The 17,939-nt window shown below is 40.7% G+C and overlaps 1 protein-coding gene across 1 annotated transcript; it reads right to left on the bottom strand.

Moving 5' to 3' along the window:
• Positions 1 to 615: 615 nt before the first annotated feature.
• On the bottom strand, positions 616 to 16,971 carry LOC119905048 (ADP-ribosylation factor-like protein 8A). Its single transcript, XM_038721747.1, has 7 exons — positions 16,532 to 16,971; positions 12,806 to 12,886; positions 12,066 to 12,139; positions 9,862 to 9,955; positions 8,934 to 9,001; positions 8,559 to 8,629; positions 616 to 6,574 (listed from the first exon to the last, which is right to left on the bottom strand). Exons 1-7 carry the CDS (start codon positions 16,652 to 16,654, stop codon positions 6,522 to 6,524), a joined length of 564 nt encoding a protein of 187 aa, XP_038577675.1. The 5' UTR covers positions 16,655 to 16,971; the 3' UTR covers positions 616 to 6,521.
• Between the last annotated feature and the right edge of the window lie 968 nt (positions 16,972 to 17,939).

The following is a 17,939-nucleotide window of genomic DNA, read 5'->3' as shown; positions in this document are numbered from 1 at the left end:
CTTGGCCAGCTCTCTCTTGTAAAAGAGAATTTTGATTTCAATGAGAAAGGTGAAAACATTAACTAGAAATTTTAAAAAATGATGAAAAAGTAATTAAAATATGTTACATTACTTTGATTAAATAGGCTAACTTGTAATCGGTAACCTATTACATTTCCAAAGTAACTTTCCCAACAATGCAAACAGCCCTTTACACTTGTGGGTTCCAGCATATTGGCCCCACAAGTTTATTGGAAACTGGGTTTTTGGACCCCTAAATATAGTAAAAACACACAGCAAACTCAATCAGACACATTAACACAGACGCTGTGAAAGGAAACACTGATTTGGTTTGGTGTGTGTTTGTGTGTCTGCTGCCCCCTGCTGTCTCATTAGCCACACTGCTGGTCTGACACTTCAACATGATTGGATGGAGAAGCTTCACAAAATATTAACCATCAGCCATGTTGTTTTGTGTCTTCTAGTGTGTGTTTTGCTTTTATTGACTCAGTCTAACCTGGACAAAGGAGCGCATTTTTCTATGCATGTTATTGATAACACTGTAAAATTAAACTGACTGATACATCCATTAATTATTACCAATAATTCCAAACAGAGATAAGGAATGCCTCAATGTTATTTCTCCATAGTATTTAATTAGTATCATACACAAGCATGTTTCTATTAAAACACATTATATATCAACTGAATCAAACAATAAATGTACAAACAGGTTCAGGCTGTGGGGCCGTCTCAGCGTGGTCAACCTGCATGTACAAACCACAACACAGGGTCAGCGACAAAACCACAGAGATCCAGTCAGAACCGCCTCAGAACGCTCTAATTTACCTTAAGTTTGGTTGCTCATTAGAGAGCAGCTGAATTTTAGTTTCGTGATTTCTTCATTTCTTTTCGGGATGGTCCATATAAATTAAACAAATACACTTGACTCTTGCAATTAATTTGGTCAGTAAGCTCATTTTAGATTAGATGAGATTTAATACCATACGTTTTAAATGTAAATGCATTAAAAAAGGCTGAGAAAATTTTCAATGACAATTAAGGAAACTCCATCTGCTGAGGAGGACTGTGTGTTATGAGTGAAAACTCTTGAACAAGAATTAACTCTCACGCTGAGCAAGGTTTCAGTTATGGAAGCTGTTTAAAAGAGAAGAGTCTGCATTACACGCATTCAGGTAACTTTTCACAGTACTAGCAGTCTGTGAAAGAACAATAGCTGTTTAGTCGTCAGGAATATCCTTTCAAAAGGTCCAAGGTTTCCATTTGTTCCCAGCCTAATGACACTTGGCTTCCATTTGGTTTTGTTAAGTTCAGTCTGGATTTTGTCATATTTTGGAGCCGACTCTGTAGGAATCTCCAGGTTTTGACGAGTACATGACCGTACAGGATGATCAAGAAACATTTTACATCACATCCTGTACAGTTTCTGTTTGTACACGCAGGATCACAGGACGTTACACAAAAAAAAAAATCTGGTCAGAACTTTACATTACAATGACCATATTCCAGTGAATTCATCTGTGAGAGCGGTACTGTAAGCACACCGTCATTATCCTCAGGCACAAAGAAGTATGTAATAACACGGTCTAATCACAAGGTTGATACTTCTGTTTTATTGCACTGTTTTTAGTACATTTCATATTGTGTACTTGCATTACTTTTCTTAATACTCGACACACTGGATTAAGGCCATTTTTTGGTAAAGTCGCACCAAAATAACCATTAATTTCATCAGGTCCTACAGATATACAATCCCTGCCCTCAGCATGCAAACAGAAGAGACCAGAGCCAATCAGAACAGAGATTTCAAGGTCCAGTCATTCGACCTGATAACCAGGAGGGGTCATCCTACTTTATTAGACGCCTGGTAGGCTGGTTACCAAGTCAAAGCGCATCTCAGAGTTTACCATTTGCAGTGACTGTTCAGGTATTATGTCCTTTTTTCTGTATTTTTCCTGAAAATAAATGTGGAAAATGTGGCTTTTGAGGCCACAAACATTTCTAGTATTTCTTCAAATCACAGGGTAGAGCGACCTGGTGGCCTTCAGGGGTCAGCAGTATGCTTCAAACTAAATGCTTGTCGAATCATCGGATGTTGCAATTTGGTGGCACTGCGTCCGTCAATCTACGTAAGTTTCCGAAACCATCAATCGCGCCAAGTGTCCGCAGCAACTGGCCAATTGTGTTGAGCTCTGATTCATTCTTTACGTCTAAGATTGCGCGGTTATCCCCAAATGTACGATTCTTCACATCTCGCCCCTCTCTTTTTCTGCCTTCAGACGTGTTCGAAGACTTCAGTATGCCATAACACCCCTGTGAGCTCTCTGCTGGATATCATCAAATAAAGGCAAAAGATCATGAAAAAGCTGAGACGTGACTTTGAAATTCCCTTGAAATCTGGTCTGTCTGATGGCGTCATTAACAAATAATCACTGTGCTGGCTGATCAACAGATCAATGAATTTCAAGTGGACCAGAATGAGGTCCGACAACAACTCTTCACTGGTTCAGAAGACACCAGAGCCTGAAATCTGAAGCAGCTGGAGAGCAAACTGAGCCATTTGAGGCTGAAGGAGATTCAGTTTTATTTCTTGGTGATGGTCCAACTGGTGCGAGTTGTGCTTGTGGTTTTCTGGCATTTGATCAGCAGCACTGGACCTTCTAGCGCTTCCAGCTTAGTAACACAGCTCCTTCAGATAGACGGCTCTGGGTAGTTAAGAAATAAGCAGCTTTCCACTGTCGGGCTAAAGAGGGGAGAGCAACTGTTTATGTAGCTTCAGCATCGCTGCTGGAAACCTAATGTTAGAATCATGTGGCCTTCTGCTTGGAGGATTCAGTCTCTGCTAAAAAGGTGTTTGATTCTGTCAAGAAAAACAAAAGGACTTTCTCAATAAAGAGTATGCCAAGACTGATTTTACGTTGTTGGGAGACCGATTTCGTGTTGTTGGGAATTTGATTTTGCGTTGTTGGGAGTTCGAAATCGCAATCTAGGGTGTTGCAATTTGGCATGCAGAATTCGGGAGTCCTAACCCACAAGAAAGCTTTGTCTGTAACTGGCACAGCCTTCTTGCTGACGTCACCAGCTCTGCTCAGGTGGTTCACCACGCTACAGATCCCCACGTCTCCAAAGATGCTGAGCAAATCCAACAGGCATGATTTTTGATAAATCAACCACATATTTGAAATCTAAGCTGTTCATTTTTCGCCCAAAAAAATGTCAAGACTAAAATTGGTAGGTTACAGTTTTAATTTTTATTTATTTATTTATTTTATGTTCGCTGCTAGTCGATGTGAAATGCAAACTGGGATACTCGTTTTCCCCAGGTTCACACAAGTCTGCTACCAAACCGTCTTATAAAGCTGTAGCAATTTGTCATTTAATAGATTAGCAATCAACAGAAAGCGTTTTTGTCTCAATATGAACTCTGACATGGGACGGTGTTTGGGCCGTAACTGACTTTCACAAGAAAACAGGAATGCAGACTGAGGAAGGCCTCAAGTCTCTCGTGACCCTCAATTTGAAGCCAGGTCGACCCTGTTTGGCCCGACAGTGTAAAGCAGGTGAGTGTGAGCTAGCAGAATTAATCTCCCACACTGTTTGATCACTCTTTAACAAAATGACCTTAGTACAGAACAACAGACATACAGGTAATGCTCCTTTTGTTGACTGTTCTGCAGTCTGATTGGCTGCTGTCCGGACCAGGATGTGTCAGAACGCGATTTGAACCAATAGGACGACAGATCTGACCAAGTTGTTGAAATTACACAAAAAGTGATACAGTGTAAGTAGTGTGGAACTAGTGTAAGGATGTAAGCGAGCGTAATGCGGACGATGATCTTTGCATGAAGCTACGTGCTAACATTTTGTGACTCAAAAGGTTTAATGAAAACCTTTAAATCAGATTTTCATTGACATTTCTTTAAAAACTCTTAATTTTATTACAGACTAGAATATTTTGGATCACCAGTATATTTATATAATAATTTTACTGCCAAAACTTGCTTTCAGTAATTAATCTTGTTTTGTTGCAGTTGACTGGATAACTAAACTAGCTAGCTAAAGGTTTTAATGCTTTAAGATTTGTTGCTACCATTCACATCAAAAACATTCACATTCACCATAAGCTGGTGGTTAACTTAGACCAGCTGTAAAAGCACCAACTGATTATATTAATAACAAATAAATGGATAGAGCAGATTTCCTTGTGTAGCATCATTCAGAGACAGCTTAGTCCAAACTCTGGTCTTAAACCGCATTCCTGTCATGTCTTGTTTGTCATGAATACAAACACTAATTTGTGTGGAAGTCTATGGCTGCTAATATTAAAATGTAATCATTTCCATTTGTGTATGCAGGATGTATGACAATTTTTATTTTAAAAATCATGTTTGAAAACTGCCAAAATTTGAAAACTGTACTGAAGCTTAGCAAAATCTTATAATAAATAATTAATGATAATGAAAATACATGTGTTTTTAAATTGTCAATGTGCAACTGAAACTTCAAAATTACATTTTAGAGTTTTTATCCCCTGAAATTGACAAACATGAAAATTCCTTGTCACATTTAATCATTAGAAAAAAGCTAAAACTAGGATGTAATGTAGTTATTTGGCGAACATTAAAATGAGAATTTCATTATGTTTTAATTCTGTCACACATCATGTGCACAAAAACTATTAATTCATTTTATCTCAATATTGGCAGCCACAGGCTTCCATATTCATGTCGCCTTCTTGTGGTAATTAAAAAACAGGAAGCGGACATTTTCTTCTCGAATATTTTGAGGAAGGACGAGAGGCTGATTTTGACCTTGTTATGCAGAGGGAACAAAAATGTATTTTGTTTGTCGCTCCTCGTGTCACAAATCATGAAAATGTGTTTACACGTAGGCGTTTCAGCGACTCAAGCATTGCTCCATATTATCCGACATGATGTGAAGGTTGCATTTGATCACGTGACACCCCGGGTCCAATCAGCAGACGTGACAGAGCAGAAAACACTGACCTCTGGCTCACATCCAGAGTAGACTTATGAAGTCAAACGAAAACAACAACAACAACAATATAATAAAAAATAATATAAAACAAACAGGAAATAAAAAGCTTCTTACAGACATATGAACAGAAACAACAACATTTCTCCTTCTCCAGTTTAGAGTACCGCTTCCTTAAATCTGGACAGACCAGGTTATGTCACAATAAGAATATTATTAACATTATTCTCGTTATCAATATCTTACAAAACCAAAATCAACAGTGCAATAAAAAGGTTTTTAATCCCTCGCTCGGCAGGAGAGAGAGAGAGAGCCAGACGACGAGCGGTGGGGGCTTGGCGAGGAAAGAGAGAAAGAATGTAACATCCAAAAATAAGAAAAGGAGGAAGGATAGAGGGATTACAGGGGAGGACAAGCAGTTCACAACAGACGAGGGGAGGAAGAGGGGCTTCTCAGGATAATATAAATGTGAAATAATGGCGGGTGTGGATGGATGGAAGGAAGGAAGGATGGAACATGTGGAGGTAGAAAGGGAAAATGGAAGGGGAGGAATGAAAATCAACAGGAGGCGGAGAGGGAAGAGAGGGGAAGTGATGAAGGCAGATTTGTGGTTACTGGCTAAAAAAAGGTAAAGAAGGTTGGAGGATTATGGGAAAAGTTGAGGAAGGGTACACATCCACAAAACAGGCTCCAGCTAACCGGCTAAATGTGGATTTTTGGCTGATTTGAGGATCATGATGGAGGCTGCTGTGTGGATGTGTAAAGATGCGCTGACACCACTTCTTCTGTCGCCAGTTTCAAATCACTCACACGGCCGATGGCTTTATGCAAGCGATTCAGACTCAAATGTAAAAAGCCACTTCACCCAAATGACATATAAACACATTTTTCTCCTCCCTCTTGGTGGTTTTGGTTTTATTCATCCGGGTTTTCAGACATCTTCCTCCACCTGGCGAGGAAATACTCCCAATAATAATTAAAAAAAAGAGTTTGTGCTTTATAATTTGGGTGAAATGGCCCTTTAACTGCTGCATAAATAAACCCCGTGGCTGTAGCTGCGGTGTTACCTGTGAGACACCTTTGTAGAGAAGCCTAAATCAGCCATCAGCTGTTGGTGACCTGAACTAACACGGGCTGAAAGACAAGAATTCAGATCCCAGTACTTCTTTGGCATCCTCCTGTCAAAACTTGCTCCACTTTCCCGGGAATCTTTTTTAGCATGTGGGCGCTTATGTGCTGGTGTACCGAAGAGTATTTTGTATGTACTGAAATACTTCTGCAAACCAACTCTGTGTGGTTGTCGTTGCTTTTTTTTAATACTTCAATAAAAAACAAGGTATCAGAGCATCTCAAGGTGTAAGGGGACTGTGGGGAGGAGGGGTCAGCAGGTATTAATACAAGGATGGGGTAGATGGAAGGATGGGAGGGTAAAGTTTTGATCAAAGAGCGGCTGTGTGTGTGTGTGTTAGGACAGGTGGGCGTGGCCTGTTCTGTTGGGGGGGGGGGAGGGGGGGGCGTGTCTGTTCTCAGGAACTCCTCTTAGTCCTGGAGTGCTGGATCAACCACTGGAGAGTGATGTCTGCAGAGAGAGACAGAGGGGGGGGGGAGGGAAATTATCTTCATCAATACATGTGACGGGGCTAAAAAGTTGGAGATTGTTCTGTCAGACATGCAAGACGTGTTCCTGATGTTCTGCAGACGCCATTAATATCCACGAGGAGCGGAAGAACGTCACCTTGATGGCGCGTTGGACTTCCTCCGAGTGCTCATTATATTCTCTTTCTTGCAAATACTTAAAGCTTATAAATAGACGATATTTTGCATCCTTCAAAAAATGTGTTTGTAAAAGTGAAATATTGCTCCTTTAAGAGGGGGTCTCGGCACGCTTTCAAACGAACTCTGGTGCGGTTTCGCTTGTGGTGTGAAAGCAAACCAACCAGCCACGGGATTTCATCATAGCAGACTTGTGATCTGAGCATTATTTCAAAAGCTAAACCACCACTAATAAATCCATCTGCTGACCGCAGAATGTGCTCAGTGATCTAATAACTGATCTGTGTAAGCCATGCTGTGTTTATGAAAATCATCTGGTAATGTAGGCTATACTTGTCAGCGCGGGTATTTTCCATGATTAATAGTTCAAAGGCTGTTAAAAAAGGAGTGCCAGTAGTACTCCCTCTTCCCTGTCAGTTCATTGACAGCGACCCCGCAGTAAACTACAGACTAATAAGCCCCGATTTATTACTGTACATGTCGTTATTCATACAGGCTCTGCGGTTGATCTGCAGTCTGACATTATCATGCTTTTAATAAATTATCACTTCTTGAGCTCTTTGCGATACAGATCAGAAGCATTAAAGTGCTGCAGAAACTTCTATATGTCACCGCAGTTTGATTTCCCCACGCGGGTCCTGACGACGCAGGATGACAAACGCCACAGCTGTCCAGTCAACAAGTTACCTGTCAGTTTGTGTAGCGTCATGCCTACTTCTCTCGGTTCGTTTGTAAAACTGCACTGTGAACATGAACCGGACCAGAACTAAAATGCAGCCGTGAATCTTTCTTCTTTTTTTCCCCCACTTGGTCCGGATCAAATGAACGGAACCACGGGTGTGAAAGCCCCCTTAGAGGCTTTGATTCAGTCATCAGTGTAGCGGACAGCTGACTCCTAAAGCTTTTCCTGTTCTTGAGTTCATGGTCTTTAAAAGCAACCGAAGCAGCAGAGTGAGGCTGATCCACGTCTAGCAGTTCAATCTAAGGACGTCACGTCAGACTGCGAGGCTGGAGGTGAGAGTGTTTCATCTGCAGGCGCTTTGTTTGTTCACTCATTTTTAACTGCAGTCAGGAATGTTTCGGCTCGTTTAACTCTAGCACACGTGTGCTGAATGCATGACGCAGTGAACGCTCGGAGGAGTTTTTGATGCAAAGTCGGCGAAGTAGCTGATCGATAATGTCTGCTCGCACACCGTTAGAACAACAATTAAGATATCACTGTAGACGATACATATCATACACCCCTACTTATACACAGAACAAAGAGTGCTAAATGAGTCCACATCTGGTAGACCTACAATCACACAGTGAAGCTCCACTAACTGCATTTCCTTCCCCTTTCCTGCTTTACAACAATAAAAGCTGGTTTCCTGCTGGTTTGCCAGTACAAAACATTTTAAAATGTTGGGTTAGCATCAGCAGTGACCTGTAAACAGTCTAATAAGACTACGATGTGAAACTACAAACAGGAGCGCAGGCAGGAAGCTGAAGTTCAAACCACAGAGTTTCAGTTAGTCGTTAGTCTCCTCTGTGACCTCAGTACTCGCTGTGTGACTCAAACACACCACAGCGCTTTATAATACTGACTGGATTCTCTGGAAGCATTTCATCCTCCTTAAAAAGTGATGCTGCAGTTTAACTTTTACCTGGTTCAACCTTTTTGCACGACGACCTGAAATTAATGAGGCTGCTCTCACACAGTTGTGATATCGATCTGAACACAACATTAGGGTATAGGAAATGTAAACCTATTATTTCTAAAAGTAAAGTGTGTGTGTTGTGTTGTGTACCGATATTGTCTTTCTCCTTGCAGGAGATGGAGTAGCAGCAGATCTCTCTGTCCTGGATGGCCGACAGGTTCCTGATTAAAACGCACAAACAGGATGATACAAACACACATTAATGCAGCAACAATAATAAGACCGGTTTCCCTGTTAATCTATCATAAAGAGTAAAGTCCAGACTTGTGTCGGACACCTCGGCCTGACCCCAAAGGGAGGAGCTAGTGGAGTGACAGCGAGAGCAGACACAGCTGTATGGAACAAAACCAAAAACATGTGGCCAGAAACCAGCTGCAGGAGGCTGAAGGTCGGTCCAGCCAGCGTAAACAAGCTGCATGCACACTGATCAGAAAACCTCAGGTCTGAGCCAGAGTGTCGACTTACATCCTCTCTATCAGCTCCTTCTCATCCAGGGCTCCTGGTAGGTCCCTCTTGTTGCCCAGAACCAAAACCTGAGGACACACAGGTGGAACATAAACTGGCTGAATACATCAGAGAATCGAAAAACCAAAAGCATAAAAAGAATACTGAATCATGGAGGAAGGCGCAGAGACCCCAAACCACAACGCTTTCAGACCCCAATTACACTTTAACTGGAGTTATACTTCTGCGTTGAGTCTACGCTGGAGCCTACGGTGTAAGCTACGTGTTTATACTTGTGCGTAGGCGTCTGCGTCGTTCTGCAGTTACACCTCCAAAACACTAGTTGGCTTTACAGCATCCATGACTGTATTCAGGGTTCTTGCGCCATTTTTAAGGCTTTTAAGACCTCAACAAATTTAATTATATATAAATTTAAGTCCCCAAAATTTTTAAACAATTTCCTTGATAGAAAAGAGATGCGCGTTCTCTCTTTTAATGAACGAGGCAACGCCATATTTGGCAGTGATTTTCCCCTGATTTTATTTTAAGCCTTTTTAAGGAGCTGCAGGAACCCTGGTTTTGACTACACTAACTTGAATGCGGGTAAAATGAAATGAAAATAATATATAGACTATAATAATATTTCTCAGAGGAAATGAGATGCCGGCAAGCCGACCAATCACAGTTCTTGTGGTCTCCGTCACCGCTACATGTGGTTTTACTGTAGGGGAGGCGTACCTACAGCATAGATTCGATGCAGAAGTGTAAACTGGCCTTTAGAGTCATGAGGATTTGTGATCTGGCCAACAGAGAAGAATCTGCTGCTGAGTGTAAAAGAAGTGTTTTCAATCTCATCTGGATTTGATCCAGATACCAGACAGATGAAATGACACGTGTTCTTGGCAGCTGTGGTTCAGCTGGGATCATGTCTGATCCAGTAGGCTCTTACAGGAATTCCCTGCAGCTGCGGCTTGTCCAGCAGGTTGTGGAGTTCGTTCTTGGAGGCTTCGATCTTCTCCGGGTCTGCTGCGTCCACCATGTAGCTACAACACACAAAGAAACCATGAAAACATCAAACAAAACAAAAAAGGTTCATTTAAATACCTTTATTTATCAGAACGGTCATCAACGACGAAACCAATAACCAATGTTTAAAGAATTACTGCTTCAGTGACAAAAGATAAATAATTTTATGTGAAATTAGTGAGGATGTTTGGAGATATGCACTCAGGCTCACAAAGCCACAGACGCTGATCTGTGGAAGGAATTTCAACGGCAGATAAAGAACAGATTTTTCAGAACACCACATGTTGTGGCTAAAATGAATCCGAATCAATCAAGTCAGAGTTGGAGGGGGTGTGGAGAGACAATGTCTACTCACTCACTTATTTTGGCAATGGCCATTGTTAGATAACTTTTGGAAATCCATTTTTACATATATTAATAAAATATGGAACTGATTAGAGACCCTCTGATAGCAGTTTTAGGGATGAAACGAAAGAGAAGTATTTATTACAGGTATCATTGGTAGCAGCAAAGAAAACAATTACAATAAGATGGCTTAAAAAGGAGCTGGCTACACATTCATGGAGATTACAGAAAGATCTTTTCATTGAAAGATGAGCACCATTAATGAAGGTGATGGAAGACTAACTCTGGCTAGATCTGCCAGGTGAACTTGTAAACAACCCATGTGTTGATGTCTGTTCTGTTTACAAGGTTTATCTTCAAGGTTGTTAATTATTTTTATTTCTTCTCCTCCTTGTACTTCTGGACATATCCTCCGCATGAATGTTATGACCCCTTGTAAAGGATATTGTTTCTGAGTGGAAGTAATTGCTGTAAAAGGAGATTAGAAGGATATTAAAAAAAAAAAAAAAAAAAAAAAAAAAGAACCGTCATTAACTTAATTTCACCAGCATATCAGAAAATGCTCCTACCAGGGCTCGAGACTAACGTCGTCCTGGGGACGATAGAAGATGTGTTTGGGATGAAGAGAAATATTCTGTCGGACGAAAGGGATTGTGTGACAAACGAACCGACCGAACGCTGACGTCGACGGAGGCCGTCTTCTCACGCTCTTACCACATTCACGCCGGACTCACACAGGAGGCCGACCGCTCACCTGTTCCCAGGTCCATCTGTCCTCTCAATCCCGCTGTGTAGGCTAGCGTTTAGCGCCACACGTCAATCTTCTCACGCAGTGAAAAACAAATCTATATTCTACCTCCGACGAACTTTAGTGCACTGGTCTCATTCAGCACAGCAGATTATAAGTCAGGTAGACTTCTTAATGTTCTTGATGTTAGTCTCATAATAGTGAGATTCTGAATGTGTAAAAAGTTTTGAACATGAGCAGAAAAGCTGCTGAAACAAAGTCCAGGAGTTTCTAACTGAGTAGAAATGAAATAATTTATCATCGAGGTAAAAAGTTGCCCCAACAGATAACTTTTCAGTTTTGTTTATAAATCTTTTTGTTTGAATCAAGCTAAATAAATATTATTTATTTTATCAATTTATAATCATTTATTATGTCACCAACAACTATAGAGGATAATACAGTAAAGACACAACTTTTGATTTTGGGAAGCTTTACATCAACTTCAGGACGGTTCGAATTGCTGTTCAGGACGTTTCTGGGACGCAGGTGAAAAAAGTTAGTCTGGCTCCTTCTTCCCTTCACATGAGATTTTAAACGCTCCCTCCAGTCATATCGTGCTGCTTGCTGAACTGGACTAAAAACCACAGGGCGGGTGGAGAAAAGGCTGGCAGAGCCCATCAGTATCACTTTTACTACACCACAACTTACGAGCAAACCAAATCTGGTGTCTTACATAATAATAATTATAAAAAGTGAATAATATTAATGCCCCTTCATCGTGCAGCTTTCCTGTCCCGGCCTCACCAAGACAACCGGGGTAATACGACACAACAAGACTGCAGGACTGCATTAAGCTTCTTTCTGATGATCAGGATTTTCTCACTGCATTCACTTTGACCCGACCAAACTCTTGCCTGTAAACAGTCGATTTAAAGCTGACAAAAGACAAACTCCGTCTCTCCCGGGTCTCCAGTCTAGTTTGGACCCAGAAGAGACCTCCCATCGGCCCGTCTAAGGGGACGTTAACCACAGTTTGGGAAACCAGTACTTACACGATGGCGCTGACTCCTCGACAGTAACGCTCCCACATGCTCCTGAACCGAGGCTGACCGCCGATGTCCCACAGCTACGGACACAGGGAGAGGTCAGGGTTAGTTCAACCTGTGCAAACACTCACCGCTAAAACTAATTAACCACGATTTAAAAAAGAATGTAGTCGTAGTCTCTTCTAAGATTAAAATAACACATTTCCTTGTTGTCTTTATCATTTATTTTAAGCGTAGAGTGAGATCATTTCTGGCTCTTTCCACTCTAAAGTATAATCTAAATAAAAAAAGTGTTTAATACACGTTTAATTTAGCAAGTTCATTTTTTCCAATTTACCAGAAGATCAAGGCCACCAAGTTGTTTAACGGCAAAAAGGTCGATATCCAGAAAAAAAGTGCCTTCATCTCGAATGACTGACACAGTCTGGCCTGTTCTGAGACCTACACCTGTGGCCCAATCACTGCCACTACACATTCTGTACACCTGATGAAGATGTAATGTCAATACTTTAATAAATGTTTTTTGGAGCATTGACTCGGTGTATTACTTCAGCTTAATTTAAGTTAACCTTTTATATTTTTACTATACATCTAGAACAAGCAGGTCTGTGTGATTTGTAGAGTACATTACATTTATAAATTTAGCTGACGCTTTTATCCAAAGCGACTTACAATTGCTACTCACGTCAGAGGTCACATATCAGAGTTTGGACATTCAGGCAGAAGCAGGGAATGGAAGTACAAACCTTGATGGTAACGTTGCCTTTGGTGATCTTCCTCATGTTGAACCCGACTGTAGGAATCATATCTTCGCTGAACTGGCCGGACTGAAACACACAAACACACACGTCTTACTGATATACGCCACAGCTGATAATGTGCGCAGCTTATCAATGCTCTTTAGGAATCGTCATCTGCCTGCCGCTAAACCAAGAGCGACGCGTCATCGGTCAATCTTCAGGATCTCTCCATTATTGACTGATTTGGAGCTCCTCACAGAGAGACTGTATTGATCTGTCTGTCGTAAGAGGAGTGATGTTTTAAGAGGAGACACGCCGCTCAAAGAATCATCAATACAAGTTTTTATTAAGGAAGGCTTGTAAAGCTAAACATGGCGGTTATTACGGGTGGGAGAAATAATCGATTCTTAGATGCATCGCCATGCGGACGTGGAAGATTCTGGCTCGATTAACAAATGTCTAAAAAATGATTATTTAATGTTAATTGATAACGTAACGTTGACAGAACGCAAAAGGTGGAACTCGTGGAAGTGCAGCCGCTAAAAATATTTATTTATTTATGTAACGTTAGCTGAATTAGTAACTAAGTAATATTAATTATCAGCTGTATGTCATTACTAACTAACCTACTAGTCAAGGGTTAAAAACATCTGGTACATGCTGAGACTAAACTGGTGTCCAGCTCAGTCCTCGACATCCTGATATTTATATTTCAGTTTTCTGACAGCTGGCTGTTAAAGAAATGAGGCACCATGGAGCTGAGGTTAATACAGTAAATTAGGGATGCAAACTAGTCCTTTTAAGCTAATTAGCAGATGTTTCTTTTGGATTTTAAAGCGCAAATTTAAAAGCTTCGTAAGGGATCCTGTATAGAAAAAAATGACGCATCAAGATGCATCGATAATCGTTTCATAATCGATTCGTGAGGTGCCCAGCGGTTCCCACCCACTAGCGGTTATCCCGCCCCTCCCGCTAGAAAAGCCAAACGTCTGCTTTTAGCAGCTGAGCCAGAAACATATTCAGCCAATCGTGTGGTTCCACTGACACAAGGCTCTACCACGCATGTGGAGTAGAAGTATAACCTGAGGGGAAAACGCTTTTTAAAGTCATCAAACTATGATTTTTATTAGATTTTACTGCTAATTCTCTACATGCAGCTTGTATGTCAGGGATAGTGATCCTGTTAGTCCTGAATAATTACCCAGAGGCCTTACTAAGATGGCTGCCGAGTGGCGGGACTTGCCTATGAGGACTTTAATTTCAGTACAGAAATGAGAAGGTCGGGGTGTCCTGGTGACCTTGGGGTGAAGACGGCGTCTCTTCTTCCTGGGACCTGTCTCACACGCCAATCCCCATTTCTCTCTGTCACTTCCTGTCTTCTCTTGACGGTCAGCTCTCAGTTGTTGCTCTCACAACATTCAGGTCATCCAGAGATACAAACTGTTTGTGTATGTAATGCTAAATAACAAAGATCAGCCAGCATATCGCCATTATGTTTTTAAACTCAGATTTTAATATCAGCCTTATAAAAGTATGGGTGGGGCTCTAGTCTGAGCTCCAAACTGCGTTACAGATTTCCCAAAGAAAGAAACTATAATAAGAAGAATAATAAGAATAAGAAGAACTTTAGGAATGTGCCAATCCGATAATTTCCCCATGTACACACCACTTCTGTTTCCTGTCTGTCCATCCTGAGAGAGGATTCCTCCTCTGCTACTCTTTCTCAGCTAAAGAAATAAAATTCATGTGACTCGATATGACGGATCGGTTTCATCCGTGACATCACAATCACAGTTCGTTAATCAATGTTTTGCTACGAGTCACTTCCCGAGGGATGTCTGCACCAACATAAGCATGCTCCCTCACGTCTGGAGGACATGGTTTGTAGGCCGGGACGCCTCTGTCACGCTTAGCTCCTGCCAGTAAGCGCTAACAGAGGGGAAATCCCCCAAAAACATAGAAGTGAACTTCTTGGACTGTGATATTTTTACCATCCATATTCTCTCGAGATGTTTTCCGCTGTTGTTCATTTATCTCCTTCCATTCGCCCACTGAGAACACAATATCTGCCTCCTTCTCCCACATCTTTTTAAATATTATCCTTTTAAATGTTTCACTCCCGTCTATAATTTTGAAACTGACTTCCTTCCTCTTCTGATTCAGACGCTAATTCGCTGATTTAATAATGCCTAACTCCATCCCATCTGTGCTGCTCATATTGTACGTACTGTATTTTCCACACCCACCTACCTCTTGTACATAATATTGCATAATTACTGTATAAAAATATTTCCTTATTCCAGCATCTTTTGCACTGTTGTTGTTGTTTATGGTTGTGTGTACAATGTTTACAATGGTTTGCAGGCTGGGACGTCTCTGTAGCACCACAACGTTTCAATTATAAAAACTGCAGCTCCTGCGATTTTGGATATTAGACTTGGCCACGGTGAGATTTTATAGTATTTGTATTAATTGTTCACTCCCTGACCTCACATTAGCTCACATACCAATTATTTCCTTTAAAATTTGAGGAAAAGGCAGCAGTGGAGTCGGATCTGCACTTGGTATCACAATCTGCATAATCCCTGGTTATACTGAAAAAGGAAAATTGGACAACAATAGATGTTATGGAGTCTATCGTTTTCTTATTTCTTTAAGGCCTTTTAGAGAAAGTTTGTGACTCGTTTATAAGAAAGGCACTCGAGGAGATCCTTATGTTTCATTTAAAATATAGAAGATTTATTACTTCAATAAATAAATTAGCCATGGTTTACTTTCAACAGTTTATAACTTCTTTTCTAATAATAATAATAATGTTTACAATGGTCGTTCACAGGTATAATATCATTATTCTCATTTTCATTGAAAAACCTGTTAAAATGAATTGACTTTGATGATGTGATTTCTGCACAATCTGTGCCATAAAAAGATGTTTTCTTAAGTCTCTAGAATCTGATGTGTAGGCCAGGAAGTCTCTGCAGCACCACAGTATTTTAATAAAAATGGTATTTTAAAACAAATATTGAAAATTGCAGTAGGCCGTATTGCGATTTCAACAAAATTTAGATTAATTGTTGAGCCCTTTGCTCCAACAATCAGACTGCTACTGATGTCAGCCCCAAAAATCCAGCACCAGCCGGGCTGTAGTCTGGCAGCATTTAAGATTTCTGAAACGCAAAAACTTAGAAGTTATATATTTTTAGGGTGAAGATAAATCTGTGTTAGCAGGTCACCCAAATGTTGTACATGGGGAGCACAGGAGGCTGATGTGAGGAGAGAAACTCAGCTGATGTGTGTCAGGGAGGGAGTCTGGTGTGACCGGAGACGGAAGGTCACTCTGACAGGAGGAGGGGGGGGGGGTCGACCTACAAACCCTACCCTACCTCTGGCACCAGGGCTGGTGGTTCAGGTCCCAAACCGGCCTTCCGTTCTGATTACAAAATCTACATTTCTTGTGGAGGTTAAGATTCTCTCCTGATGCAGATGTGAAAGCATCTGTGTGCCTATTTAAATGACCCATCAGACCCGGTGTATTAGTGTTTACCCACAGCGTTAGCAGCACATATTCTTAATTAAAAAGCACACCGCTGACACAAATGTGAGTTAAAACTGGGTAACAAATCATCCTGACTTAACGTTAGTTCACCAGACAGCTAGCTGACCTCACCACCGCAGGATAACAATGGATGCAGCCAGATGCTAACAGACAGCTGGCGTTAGCATGAAGCTTACCGCTATCACATTGACGAAGGTCGTCTTCCCGGAGTACTGCAGCCCCACCAGGGTCAGCTCCATCTCTTCTTTCCAGAAGAGCGCCTTGAACCAGTCCAACAGTTTGTTGATTAGCGCTATCATCTTTGTCGTTTTTATGCTAATGCTAGCTGCGGCTAGTGCTGCTGCGGCTAGGTGGCTATGCTAGCTAGCTAGCTGGCTAACGCCCCGATGGTCTTTTCTTTTTTCTGAGACGCTGTCAGTCGCTGTGACAACCACGGACGGTTACAGGACTGCGGACGACACCGGCGGGCTTTCTACAAACCGAAGAGGGAACTTAATGCGTCGGTGTTTTCCGGCTCTAATGTCCGCTGTGTGTGTTTGTCTTTTTTTTAGCTCTCTGTGATGTTTACTAGCTACGCCTTTTCCTCCCAGCCAAGACGGAAACTACACATCAGATCACATCCGGTACGCCCTTCAAAGTAAACGTCCCAGGGAACTACAATCATCTTCGTTAGTCAAAATAAAAGCTCACCATGGAAACACTGAAATGTTTCAGATCATCAAACTAATAAAAATATTAGACAAAGGTAACACAAGTAAACACACAATGAATGTTTTTATTATTAAGGGAGAAAAGTCTTGTTAAATCATGAATTAACTGCGATTAATCACATTTTTTGGGAAACTGAGTTCAATTTCACTATTCAGTTCAAATTAGCTTTATTGGCATGAATGTGTAACAACAACATTGCCAAAGCATCATACATACAACCTAAGAACAATCAGCCCCATATATTTCATTAAACAAGTAATTAAAGCGTAAAGTAATCGAAGCATATGTGTGTTTGTGTTAAAAAAGAAAAGAAGAAATATTAAATATTAAAATAAAATAAATAAATAAATCAGTAAGCGTGTGTGTGTGTTTTAAAAAAAATATACATATTAAAAATAAAATAAATAAATAAAACAGGAAGTGTGTGTGTGTTAAAAAAATAAATAAATAAATAAAGCAGTAAGCGTGTGTGTGTTTGTGTGCGTGTGTGTTAAAAAATAAAAATATATTAAAATTAAAATAAATAAATAAAACAGTAAGCGTGTGTGTGTGTGTGTGTGTGTTAAAAAATTAAAATATATAAATAAATGAAACAGTAACTTGTGTGTGTATATATTAATTAAAATAGTTTTTTAAATAATTAATTAGCCAATAGCCACACCCAGGTCTACTTATTGCCAAACCTACTGAATCAAGAAATCACCTAAATATAACCTTTCTGACAACGTGAAGTAGGCTAAAAGATCTCAAAAAGCAACATATCCTTCCACGATCTAAAGAAATTCAAGAGCAAATGAGAAACAAATCATCTACCAGTCTAGGAAGGGTTGCAAATCCATTTCTAAGGCTCTGGGACTACAGCAAACCACGGTG

The sequence above is a fragment of the Micropterus salmoides genome, unplaced genomic scaffold (genome assembly GCF_014851395.1).
Source record: "Micropterus salmoides isolate LMB-PRFRI ecotype aquatic unplaced genomic scaffold, ASM1485139v1 Ms_hic_scaffold_16, whole genome shotgun sequence".
NCBI classification, from domain to species: Eukaryota; Metazoa; Chordata; class Actinopteri; order Centrarchiformes; family Centrarchidae; genus Micropterus; species Micropterus salmoides.
This window is presented reverse-complemented; position numbering and strand designations above follow the sequence as displayed.